A 12924-nucleotide genomic window follows, 5' to 3' on the forward strand; every position below is an offset into this window, starting at 1 on the left:
AAGTCCATCTTCAACCTGGCGTCTCGCCAATACTTCAGATGTTTTTGCTGTGTGAAAGCTGTAAACAGTGTTGGTATGGAGCTCTGGAAAAACCCACGGTTTATACAGAGTTCCTTCCCTGGCTCCAGGCAGGATTACTCTGGCTGTTTAGTCCTGAATGCTGTGTGAGGCACCACCTCTGATCACCCAGGGCAACAGGATTCTCGGTAGGGGGAGGAGAGGCTCAGTACAAACTGCCCATCACCAGGGAGAAGCAGGAGTGTGCCTGGAGGAAGCAGTCCTGCCGCCTGGATCCGGTACCCAGGAGGAGACTCAGCACTCAGGATTGCCCATTTGTTTCTCTGTTTACTGGTCCCGGCAGAATGGCACCGCTCGCACCCACGCCTCCTCTGAAGCTGCCCTTCAGGAGTTGCGGGACACATCCCAGTTGACAGACTCCCAGTCCAGGCGGGCTTGCCCTCCCTCAGCTGTGCACTTCCTGTCTTCCTACCGCCTCCTGCCCTGAAGTGAGCTGAACAGGGCGCTGGGCGCAGGCTCTGGAGCTGCACGCCCAGGCTTTTGGAGTTTGTTTTGTTTTGTTTTCAGGTACTGATAATTGAACCTAGGAACTGAACCTCTGAGCTACCTCCCCAGCCTTTACTATTTATTTATTTACTTACTTATTGGTACTGGGAATTAAACCCAGGGGCATTCTACCTCTAAGCTATACCCCCAGCCCTTTCTACTTTTTATTTTGGCTTTGATTTTGGTTTGGGTGTGTGTGTGCGCGCACGTGTGTGTCTGTGTGTGTGTGTGAGAGAGAGAGAGAGAGAGAGAATTGAACCCAGGAGAATTCTACCTCCAAGCTACACCCCCAGCCCTATTTTATTTTTATTTTGCAACAGAAAATTAATTAAAGACTATTTGCTGAAGCTGTCCTCGAACCTGCAATTCTCATGTCTTAACCTCCCAAGTACTAGGATTATAGGCTTGGGCCATCATGCCTGGCAATTTAGTGAGACCCTGTTTCAAAATAAAGAATAAAAAGCCGGGTGTGGTGGCGCATGCTTGTAATCCCGGCGCTGGGAAGGCTGAGACAGGGGGATCACACAGGTTCGAAACCAGCCTCAACTACTTAGTGAGGCTCTCAGCAACTTAGTGAGACCCTGTTTCCAAATAAAAAATTAAAAAAAAATAGGTCTGGGAGCATAGCCCAGAGGTAGAAAGCCTCTGGGTTCCACCCCCAGTGCCACAAAATAATAATAATAATAATAATAATAATAATAATAATAATAAAATAAAGAATAAAAAATAGGGCTGGGGTATAGCTCAGAGGTAGAATGCCCCTGGGTTCCATCCCCAATACTGCAAAAATAAATAAATAATAATAATAATAATAATAAAGTAAAATAAAAAATAAAAATTAGGCTAAGGGTGTAGCTCAGAGGTACAATGTCCCTAGGTAAAAAGGACCTTAGTGAGGTCCTTTGCAATTCAGTGAGACCCTGTTTCAAAATATAGAATTAAAAAAACTAGGGCTGGGAGTGTAGCTCAGAGGTAAATGCCCCCGGGTTCCATCCCCAGTACCGTAAATAATAATAATAGTTATAATAATAATAATTATTATTATTATCACCATACTCAAAAGCCAGGCCACAGAGAAGTTGCCCTGGGCCACGCGGTGAGTGCAGGAGCTGAGGCTGGACCCAGCAATCCTCTCTAAAGCCTTAAGCGTAGCCACTATGTACACGGGTGTCCCGGCCAATTGATACTGATGTTGAAGGTTTTCATGAGGAAGGCAGCTAAGAGACAATACTAGGAGACAATACTAGGTCTTAAAAATTCTTCGTCTCTCCCTCTCCAAAGCCCAGAATCTCACTGTCTCACTGTGGCTACTCATCTCCTCTTCTAATTTATTCTTCTATTCTCATATTTTCTCTCTCTCTCTCTCTCTCTCTCTCTCTCTCTCTCTCTCTCTCTCGTGGGTGTGATGGTAGTAAGGATTGAACACCCGAGGGCATTTTACCTCTGAGCTACACCCAGCCCTATTTTGTTTTATTTTTATTATGTCACCAGCAGATCACACAGAAGAGGAATTTACTCGGGCCCAAATGAGCGCCGGTTGTCTTTGGAGAGTCTAGAAGGACACCTGATGATAGAGAGCAGGCGAGGACCAGGGACACCGTCACCCAGCGCACCCGCTCACTCCTCCTGCCCACCCTCACAAGAGTGCCCTGTGAAGGGAAAGCCCTGCGCTCCCAACCCGTCTCTGTCTGTCTGTCTGTCTGTCTCTCCCTCCCTCCCTCTTCAAGTGGCCCACATTCTTCTTTGAATGTGTCTTTCTTTGTTGTTGTTGTTGTTGTTGTTGTTTTTGTTTTTTGTTTTTTGCGGGTCTGGGGGTGGAACCCAGGGGCATTCGACCTCCGAGCTATAGCCCCTGCCCTATTTTTTTATTCTTTATTTTGAAACAGGGTCTCACTAAGTTACAGAGGGCCTCACTAAATAGCTGAGGCTGACCGCAATCCTCTGGTCTCAGCCTCCCGAATGCTGGGATTACAAGCGTGCGCCACCACACCCGACTTGAATGTGTCTTTTCTACTTTCCTAAATAAACTTCTGTCCATGTCTCTGGAAAAAAAAAAAAAAAAAGCGAGAGAGAGAAAGAAAGTAAGTAAGTCTTGGGCTGGGTGTGTTGGCGCGTGCCTGTATTCCTGGTACATGGGAGGCTGAGACAGGCCCTTCATTTATCTCCTTTGGCCTGGCCCTGGATACTGGTGGCCCAGGAGAGGAGTGACACTGGGAGATGCGCACTCTTCCCCTGAAGACAACTCAGGAGAGGGCTAAGGACGGAGAGTGGGTGGATCGCCCACCTCCCCAGCTGCCATGCCCATAAATCCTTCAGTCCTGCAGGAGTGAGCCGGGCTGTCCCATCAAAGCAGTTATAAGCCGGGCATGCTGGCACATGCCTGGAATCCCAGTACTTGGGAGGCCGAGACAGGAGGATCACAGGTTTGCTGCTAGCCTCAGCTACCTAGTGAGGCCCTTGTAATTCAGTGAGACCCTGTTTCAAAATAAAAAATTAAAAATAGGGCTGGGGTGTAGCTCGGAGGTGGAATGCACCTGGATTCCATCTCTGGTACTGCAAAAAAAAAAAAAAAAAGGGTGGGGGCTCTAACTCAGTGGGAGAGTCTTTGCCTCACCTGTGGAAGGCCCTGGGCTCAATCACAGGTACAGCAGGAAAAACAACAACAACAAAAAAGTGAGTCTTGCAGACACTCTTATACTGTACTATTGTACTATGCAGAAAGGGCTTTCAGGCAAAGAAAAGAGCAAGTACGAGGCTGAGTACAGGATGAGTCAGGGAGGCCCAGAACGCAGAGCTGGGGTCCCTGAAGCTGAGGCAATGAAGGGGCAGTGGCAGAAAGGGAAGTCAGAGGAGGCACGGGGCATCGGAAGGTTTGGCCAACAAGCAACACGATTGTAATCTTCCTTTTAAATGTTGACATAGCAGGTGGTGGTGACACAGGCCTGTAATCCCAGTACTTGGGAGGCTGAGACAGGAGGATGGCAGGTTCTTGGCAAGCCTCAGCTACTTAGGGAGGCCCTCTGCAGCTTAGCGAGACCCTGTTTCAAAATAAAGAATTAAAAAATTGGGCTGGGGGTGGAGCTCAGAGGTAGAATGCTCCTGGGTTCAATCCCCAGTGCCACACAAAATATATTAAAAAAATAATAATAAATGTTGAAATAACCATTTTGGCTGCTGTGTTGAGAATAGATTGGACAAGGGAGGGCTGCAGGGAATAGCAGAAACCAAAGGTTTCTCAATCTCAACACCAATGATACTTTGAAAGGTTAATTCTTTATTAGGGGCCTTTCCAGAGCCATGGCACCTACCCCTGAGCTTGGTATTGGAAAATGTCTCTAAATATTGTCAAGTGTCCGAGGGACAAAATTGCTACTGTCAGTCTGGACTCCCTGAATTAGAGGACTTATTGTAACTAGGAGAGCGGTGGAGTGCTTTGTACTAGGGGAGGTAGGTGTGGAGGAGGGGAATTGTAGCACTGTAGATATCTTCTTGTTGTTGTGCTGGGGATTAAACCCATTCTACCTCTGAGCTACACCCCCAGCCCTATTTTTTTAAATTTGGAATCAGGGTTTCAGTAGGTTGCAGAGGGCCTCACTAAATTGCTGAGGCTGGCCTCTAACAAACATGTCCCACATGGCCTGGCTTCTATATATATCTTTTTTTTTTTTTCCAGTACTGGGGAGGGAATCCAGAGGCATTCTACCTCTGAGTTACACCTCCAGCTCTATTTTTTATTCTTTATTTTTAAACAGGGTATCAGTAGGTTGCAAAGGGCCTCACTAAGTAGCTGAGGTTGTTTGTGAACTGGGATCCTCCTGTCTCAGCCTCCCAAATGCTGGCATTACAAGCGTGTGCCACCATGGCCGGCTTCTATGAATATCTTTTAAAACTGTGCCAGCTGGTCAAATGCAGGTGAGAGTCAGGGAGGCATCAAGGATGAGCCCAACATTTTTTATTTGAGCAACTGTCAATAAACAGGTCCGTTTACTGAGCTTGAAAGAGATGTGAGAGAAGGAGCTTTGTGGGGAAATCAGGAACCGGTTTCAAACACAAAATACTCAACAAATTTTAAAAAATAAAATGATTACTAATTTTAGTTTCTTCTCTTGATTGAATCCAGGGGCATTCTACCTCCAAGCTACACCTCCAGCCATCCTGTGTGTGTTGGTGGGGGGTACTAGGGGTGGAACCCAGGTGCCTTCTGCCTCTGGGCTACACTCCCAGGCCTATTTTCTATTTTATTTTTAAACAGGGTCTCACTAAGTCGCTGAGAGCCTCACTAAATAGCTGTGCTCGTTTCAAACCTAGGATCCTCCTGTCTCAGCTTTCCAAGTACTGGGATTACAAGCGTGCGCCACCACACCCAGCTTTCCAGCCCTACTTTTTATTCTTTATGTTGAAACCGGATCTCGCTAAGTTGCAGAGGGCTTCACTAAGTAGCTGTGCTGGCTTTGAACCTAGGATCCTCCTGTCTCAGCCTCCCAAGTACTGAGATCACAAGTTCACAAGCATGCCGACTAACTTTGCTTTCTTTTGTACCCAGAATGCAATCGCTTTTGCCATCTTCACTAGCACCTACTAACATTTACTTTTTTTTTTTTTTTTTTTTGGTGGCACTGGGGGTGGAACCCAGGGGCTTTCTACCCCCAGACTACACTCCCAAACCTATTTCATATTTTATTTGGAAACAGGGCCTCACTAAGTTGCTAAGAGCCTCACTCAGTAGCTGAGGCTGGTTTCGAACCTGTGCGATCCTCCTGTCTCAGCCTCCCAAGCGCGGGGATTACAAGCGTGCGCCACCACGCCTGGCTACCATTCACTTCTAAACACCATCCTGAGGCTCCCTCCTCCTCCTGCCTCACCTGGCTCTAGTCAAGTCAACCTTGCAAAGTGGCCTTGTTAAAGTGGAAATCAGCCGTGGTACTGGCATGTTTGCAATCTCACTCGGAGGTTGAGACAGGAGGATCGCAGGTTCAAGGACATCCTCAGCAAGTAGTGAGATGCTCATCAACCTAGTGAGACCCTGTTTCAAATTAAAAAAAAAAAAGTCTAGGTGTATACCTCGAAGATAGAATGCCCCTAGGCTCAATACCCCCAGTATCACCAATAAATAAAAAATAAGTAAAAATAAAGGGGAAGTCATATTGCCAGTCCCCAGTCAAACCCTAAATCGTCCAGTTGCCTGACTCATCTCCCGCCAGTGAGTGAGTGTGTGTGTGTGTGTGTGTGTGTGTGTGTGTGTGTGTGTGTGTGTGTTTTCCTGGAGACTGAACCACCCAAGGGCGTTCTACCTCCAAGACACACCTGTCGCCCTTTTTAATTTTTTGTTTTGAAGCAGGGTCTCGCTTGGTTGCTGGAAGTCTCGCTGCTGTCCTCGAACCTGAGATACTCCAGGCTCAGCCTCCCAAGTACTGGGATCACGGGCGTGCTCCACCATGCCTGGTCGGCCTTTCCTTCTTCAGCTGGGTGACTGTTGGCCTTGAGTACTAAAAGTTTCGTTTGCAAAGGGGTCGTCTAGAGGAGGGCAGTGGCTGTCCAGGGGCGGCGGCGTCTGAGGTGTGCGGGGTCCCCTCGGAAGGAGGCTGCGCGGGGACCTCGATGACGCGGAGGATGCGTTTCCCAGCCTTCGGAACCCGCGCCCCCGCCGCCTCCATTTCCCAGAATGCCGAGGGGCGGCGCGGCCGGAAGGCGGTGCGCCCTCCGCGGGGCATGATGGGGGACTCGGAGATTTCCATCATGGCGGCTTCCATTTCGGGCTACACCTTCAGCGCTGTGTGTTTCCACAGCGCCAACAGCAACGCGGACCACGTAGGTGCCGGGCCCCCCGCCGCCGCCTCCGGGGCTTCAGCCTCCGCCTTGGGCAGCGCCCGCGGCCGGCCTCCGGGGTCCAGGGCCGGCCGAGGAGCCGGGGACCCGGGCGGCTCCCGCCCCGGCCAGCGCCTCCGCCCGGCCCGGCCCCGCACGCGGCGGCCCCCGGCCACGGTCCCCGACCCCTCCAGCCGGTGCCGCCCGCCCCCCGCAGTCAGGAGTGCCCGGGTGCGAAGCGAGCGCCCGCCCTTCCCCGAGAGCCAGGCTTCTAGACTTAGGAGGGGGCCCGGGTCGGGATGGAGTCCAGAGGCCGGGCTTTTAGTCCTGGAGAAGCGCTGAGCCCCGCCTGCCGGCCTTTCGGATTTGCTTGGGGTGCAACGAGTCAAAACCCTGGCTGTCACTACTCACACTTGCTCGACACGGCTATGTGTGTTCTTCGCCCCGATGGAAAAGGGAGAATGTAACAAGAGTGTTAGTGCAGGGTCTGTTTGCATTTCCTTCAAGTTGCATGTTTAGTTCCTGGGCAGATGTTCTAAGACCACGGAACTAGTTGCAGTGAACTGGGGAAGTGACAGGCCCTTGCATGAGTGGCCAGAAACGAATCGGCTGTGGAGCCCACAGCGGGATCACAGCCTCTCCGTTTGTCATTATTTAACGAATTGCCATTTACTGTTACTGGCTTCTGGTTGATTTTTTTTTTTTTTTTTTTTTTTTGGTGAAACTAGATAATTTTTTTTTTCTTAAAGGAGGTTTGCCCACCAAACTGGAGGATTATTTTAAGTGATGTTAATAGTAAATGACTCAAATTCATTGTGTGAGGATTTTCTAGATGTCATTATAAAGCAGAATGGTACACTGCAGAAGGAGGAGCTGGCTTTTTAGTTAAATGTCAGCAATTTTAGCTTTCATTAATAAAAACTGATTTTACGGGGAGGTAGATTCCATTAGTAAATTGAACGGAATTAAGTTACTGGACCATTCATCCCTTCTGTGAATGATAAGACCATATAGAACATACGTTTTTCTTTTTTCTTATATATATATATATATATATATTTTTTTTTTTTTTTTTTTGTGGTACTAGAAATTGAACCCAGGGGCATTCTACCTCCGAGCTACACCCACAGCTCTATTTTTATTCTTTATTTTGAAACAGGGTCTCACTAAGTTGTGGAGGCCTTCACTAAGCAGCCTGCTGGCCACGAACTTGCGATCCTCCTGTCTCAGCCTCCCAAGCACTGGAATGACAAGCTTGCACCACCACACCCGGCTAGAACATAGGTGTTTCAAGAGGCAACTCTGTATACTGGTCTTTGGTAGTGCAGCCAGCTATTTAATAGTATAATTTAGTTCAATATGTAGGTTTGCGATACTCCTACTCTACATGAACTATTAAAATGGGTTCAGTGATTCTTCTCTATCCTGTCTGTGCCTTGAAGTGCCTAGTTACATTACAGTGTGTTTGTAAGGTGATGCAGCTGCCTGTTGAAAATGAAGTTTTTCTACAAACTTCAGTGAGATGGTCACACTGCTTAGATTATAAATAATTTAAGAGCTATCCCCTTAGTATCAACTTCATGGTGCTAGAGTTAGTGGAAATTTTCACTAGTGCTAGGAGTTGGCAATTGTGTGTTATGTGCCCATGCCTCTTTGGTTTTTTGTTTATTTTTGCGGTTCTGGGGACTGAACCCAGGGGCATTCTACCTCTGAACTACACCCCCAGTCCTTTTCTTTATTCTTTGTTTGGAAACAGGGTCTCACTAAATTGCAGAGGGCCTCACTAAGTAGCTGAGGCTGGCTGCAAACCTGCGATCCTCTTGACTCAGCCTCCCGAGTACTGAGATTACAAGCATAAGCCCCCACGCCCAGCCTATGTCTATTTATTAACCTTGCCACAATTGTTGATGTGGAACACTTGAAAATAATTTCAACTTTAAAGTTGAAGAACCAGCAATTTACTTTTGTAATGATACTTGTTTTGTCCAGGCAATAAATTATTTAAAATAACACATTATTCTATTGAGCTAGGTTTAGCAAACTTTTTCTGTAAAGGACCAGATAGTAAAAGTACATTTTATAAGGTTTGGAAAATGATCTCTAATAACTATTCAACGCTGCTGTTGGTAGGGAGAAAACAGCCATAGACAATAAATGAGTGAGGATGACTGTGTTCCAATAAAGCTTTATTTGTAAACACTGATGAATTATATATATATATTGGGATTTGAACCCAGGGTGTTCTACCTCTGAGCTATGCCCTCAGTCTTTTTTATTTTGCCCTACTGGGGATGGAAGCCAGGGGCATTCTACCTTGGAGCTACACTCCCAGACCTAATTTTTTTATTCTTTATTTTGAAACAGTGTCTCCCTGAGTTGCAAAGGGCCTCACTAAGTAGCTGAGGCTGTTAGTGATCCTCGTGTCTCTGCCTCCTAATGCTGGGATTACAAGTGTGCCACCACACCCGGCTGGGGTCCCTTAAGTGTGATGATTGGGTGTTCATGCCATTATGTGGAATGTGAATCCTTCTAAACCTTGTTTATGATGACCATACCTTGTCAATCTGACATGGACTTGGGGATCCAGTGAAGCTTTTCATATGTGAAAGATGAACGTAAGCTGGGCATGGTGGCCCACACCTGTAGTCCACTGCCTGGAAGGCTTCAGATAGGAGGATTTCAGGTTTGACTAGGTTTGGCAATTTGGTGAGCCCCTGTTCAAAAATAAAAGGAGAGTGCACACTTGTAATCCCAGTACTTAGGAGGCTGAGACAGGAGGATTGCAGGTTCAAGGCTGTCTTTGACAATTTAGCAAGTCCCTGTTTCAACATAAAAATGAGATTGGACTGGGAATGTAGTTCAGAGGTAGAATCCCCCTCGTGTCAGTCCCCAGATCCAGGGGTGGGGGTGGGGGGGAGACAAAGAAATAAGAAAAAACCAGGGTCTCTCTAAGTTGCTGTGGGTCTCACTAAATTCCTGAAGCTTGTCTCAAACCTGCCATCCTCTTGTCACAAACTCCCAAGTACTGGGATTACAGGCAAGTGCCATCTCACCCAGGGAGACTAAAATTTGAATTTCATATAATTTTAACAGCTCATGAAATAGTCCCGTGTGTGTGTGTGTGTGTGTGTGTGTGTGTGTGTGTGTGTGTATTTCCTGGGGACTGAACACGGGCTTTCCACCTCTGGGCTACACCTCCAGCCCTGTTTTGTTTTGTTTTAATTTTGAGACATTCTCACTAAGTCATAGAGGGCCTCACTACATTGCTGAGGCTGTCTTCAAACCTGTGATCCTCCCATCGTAGCTTCCCAGACACTAGAATTACAGGCATGTGCCACTACCTTTGGCTTCCTATTTTATTATTTACTTATTTATTTTTGTGTGGTACTGGGGATGGGACCCAGGAGCATTCTACTTCCTAGCCACACCCCAGCCCTGTTTTTAACTCGTTATATTGAATAGGGTCTAAGTTGCAGAGGGCTTCACTAAGTAGCTGAGGCTGTCCACAAACCGCAATCCTCCAGTCTCAGCCTCCTGAATGCTGGGATTACAAGCATGTGCCACCACACCCAGCTTCCCATTTTATTTTTAACAACCACTTAAAAATATAGAAACAGCCAGGCATGGTGGCACACGCTTGTAATCCCAGCGCTTGAAAAGCTAAGACAGGAGGAGCTACTTAGGCTCTCAGCAACCCTCTTTCCAAATAAAGTGTAAAATAGGTCTGGGAGTATAGCTTGGAGGTAGAAAAAGCCCTGGGTTCCACCACCAGTACCACCAAAAAAAAAAAAAAATATATATATATATATATATATATATACACACACACACACACACACACACACACACACACACATATGTATATATAGAAACATACTTATTTTGTAATCTATGTTAAGCAGCAGTGGAGTGGATTTATTTCTGATACCATAGTTTGCCTACTCCTATAAAGTAACAGTGACTCAGATCATTCTAAATATTCATACCTGACTTTAGAACATTTTCATGTAACTGTTGATTTATAGCACTGTTTGTCATATGGAAAATAATGATGGTTGCCCGAAAGAATACAGAGCATGAAGACTGGGTATGGTGGTGCATGCTTGTAATTCCAGCTGCTCAGGAGGCTGAGGCAGGAGGGTCGCAAGTCAAGTCCAGCCTGGGAACCTTAGTGAGTCCCTGTCTCAAAAGATAAACAGGGCTGGGAATATAGCTGAGTGGTAGAGTGCTCCAGAGTTCAAGCACTAGTACCACACTGAAAAAGAAAGGAAAAAAAAATTATATATATTTAAAAATATATATTATATATAAATATATTATATATTTAAAAATATATATAATATATAAATATATTATATATTTAAAAATATATATTATATATAAATATATTACATATATTTATGTGGGACACTGAATTAAATTTGAATTTGGGGTAATTTTATGTAATATTTAGGATATGTGTATACCCAAAATTATTTGCTATTTATATGAAATTCAAATGTAATTGGGTATCCTTTATCTTTTACTAAATTTGTAGAACACTAGGAATCTGGCTGTAGTTTGTTTTTTGTTTTTTTTGTACTGGGGGGTGCACTCAGGGCATTCTACCTCCAATCTACAACAATGGCCCTTAATTGTTTTTTAATTTTGTGTATACTTTTTTTTTTTTTTTTTTTTGCAGGTCTGGGGATGGAATGCAGGGGCATTTGACCTCTGAGCTACAACCCCTGCCCTATTTTTTTATTCTTTATTTTGAAACTGGGTCTCACTGAGTTGCAGAGGGCCTCACTAAGTAGCTGAGGCTGTCTGCGAACCGTGATCCTCCAGGTCTCTGCTTCCCGAATGCTGGGATTACAAGCGTGCGCCACCACACCCAGGTCCCTGCCCTATTTTTATTCTTTTTTTTTTTTTTGGTGGTACTGGGGTTCCTGGAAGCCCTTCTACCTCCGGGCTACACTCCCAGACCTATTTTTACATTTTTTTTTATATGGAAACAGGGTCTTCTAAGCCAGCCCGCACGGCTGGCTTCGAACCTGCGTGATCCTCCTGTCTCTGCCTTCCAAGCACAGGGATTACAAGCATGTGCCACCACGCCCGGCTTTATTCTTTATTTTGAAACAGGGTCTCACTAAGTAGCTGAGGCGTCACTAAGTTGCGGAGGCGTCACTAAGTAGCTGAGGCTGTCCGAGAACCGCGATGCTCTAGTCTCAGCCTCCCAGATGCTGGGATTACAAGCGTGCGCCACCATGCCCGGCTAATTCTGTGTATACTTTTATTGGTGCATTATGGTCTTACATCATAATGCAGTTCTTAGTGATAGTGACACACATGCACACAGCTCTTGGTGAGCTCCCTTCCCACCCCCCTTCCCAATACGAGATTCTGAGGCTGGCATTGGTATTCTCACATATTTATTGTTGTGGTGCTGGGGATTGAACCCAGGGGCATCGTGCCTTTGAGCTATACCCCCAGCCCTTTGTGTTTGGAAACAGGATCTCAGGGAGTTTTGAAGCTGGCTTTGAACCTGCACTCCTTCTGTCTCACCCCTTCAAGTACTGTGACACAGGTGTGCACCACCATGCCTAACTTATTTTTTATTTTGAAACAGGATCTCACTAGGTTGCTGAGAGACTTACTGAATTTCTGAGGCTAATCTCAAACCCTACGATCCTCCTATCTCAGCCTCCCAAGTGCTGGGATAGCAAGCACGCACCACCACTGACACAGGCTTGTAGCTGTGTTTTTAAAATCTAAAGTCCTATGGAAATAGTAAAAATTAAAGAGAAAAAAATTTTTTGCTTGTTATAAAACAAAGCTTTTATAGTGAGAACTCATAATTGAAAGACTTCCATGGAGTAAGAGAAACTTACTCATGGTACTCATGAACTCTTTGTTGGGTCTGAGAGGGTTTTTTTTTTTTTTTTAAGAAATCTTTGTATTTAAGCTTGAGAAATGTTCCATTTGTGATGATGTGGGATTTTAGGACACTGTTCTCTCCGAGTCAGATGCAGAAGAGAGGCTGTTAGCGCCTGTCACTTCCTGCTCACCCCCAGAGTCACACTTCCTACTGGAAATGGTTTTAAGTGAATGCTTCTGTATTTGGGGATGGGGTTACTAGAGATTGAACCCAGGGGCCTTTTACTTTCCAGCTATACCCCCAGCCCTTTTTATTTCATTTACTTATTTAATATTTATAGTACTGGGGATTGGACCCAGGGGCATTCTACTTCCAAGGTACACCCCAGCCCTATGTTTTTACATTTTTTTTGGTGGTACTGGGAATGGAACCCAGAGGCTTTCTACCTCCGGCCTATACTCCCAGAACTTTTTTTTTTTTTTTTTGAAACAGGGTCTCACTAAACTGCTGAGAGCCTCACTAAGTAGCTGAGGCTGGCTTCGAACCCATGCGATCCTTCTGTCTCAGCCTCCCAAGCGTGGGGATTACAAGCGTGCACCACCACGCCCGGCTCTATGATTTTAATTTTTAAAAAAATTTTCCCAGCAATATTTTTATTCTTTTTTTTTTTGGTGGTACTGGGGGTAGAACCCAGGGGC

General features: G+C 45.9%; 1 protein-coding gene across 1 annotated transcript in view; it reads left to right on the forward strand.

The window, feature by feature from the left end:
- Positions 1-6226: 6226 nt before the first annotated feature.
- The window catches only part of ABRAXAS2 (abraxas 2, BRISC complex subunit), a gene marked incomplete at its 3' end in the record, with an annotated part of 35178 nt that continues 28480 nt past the window's right edge, over positions 6227-12924 (forward strand). The window contains exon 1 of the mRNA XM_080694555.1: positions 6227-6372. Coding sequence (XP_080550681.1) covers positions 6274-6372 — 99 coding nt within the window. The 5' untranslated portion in view covers positions 6227-6273. The remainder of the gene's footprint in view (positions 6373-12924) is intronic.

The sequence above is a fragment of the Muscardinus avellanarius genome (assembly GCF_963383645.1).
Source record: "Muscardinus avellanarius genome assembly, chromosome: 4".
In the NCBI taxonomy this organism is placed as follows: Eukaryota; Metazoa; Chordata; class Mammalia; order Rodentia; family Gliridae; genus Muscardinus; species Muscardinus avellanarius.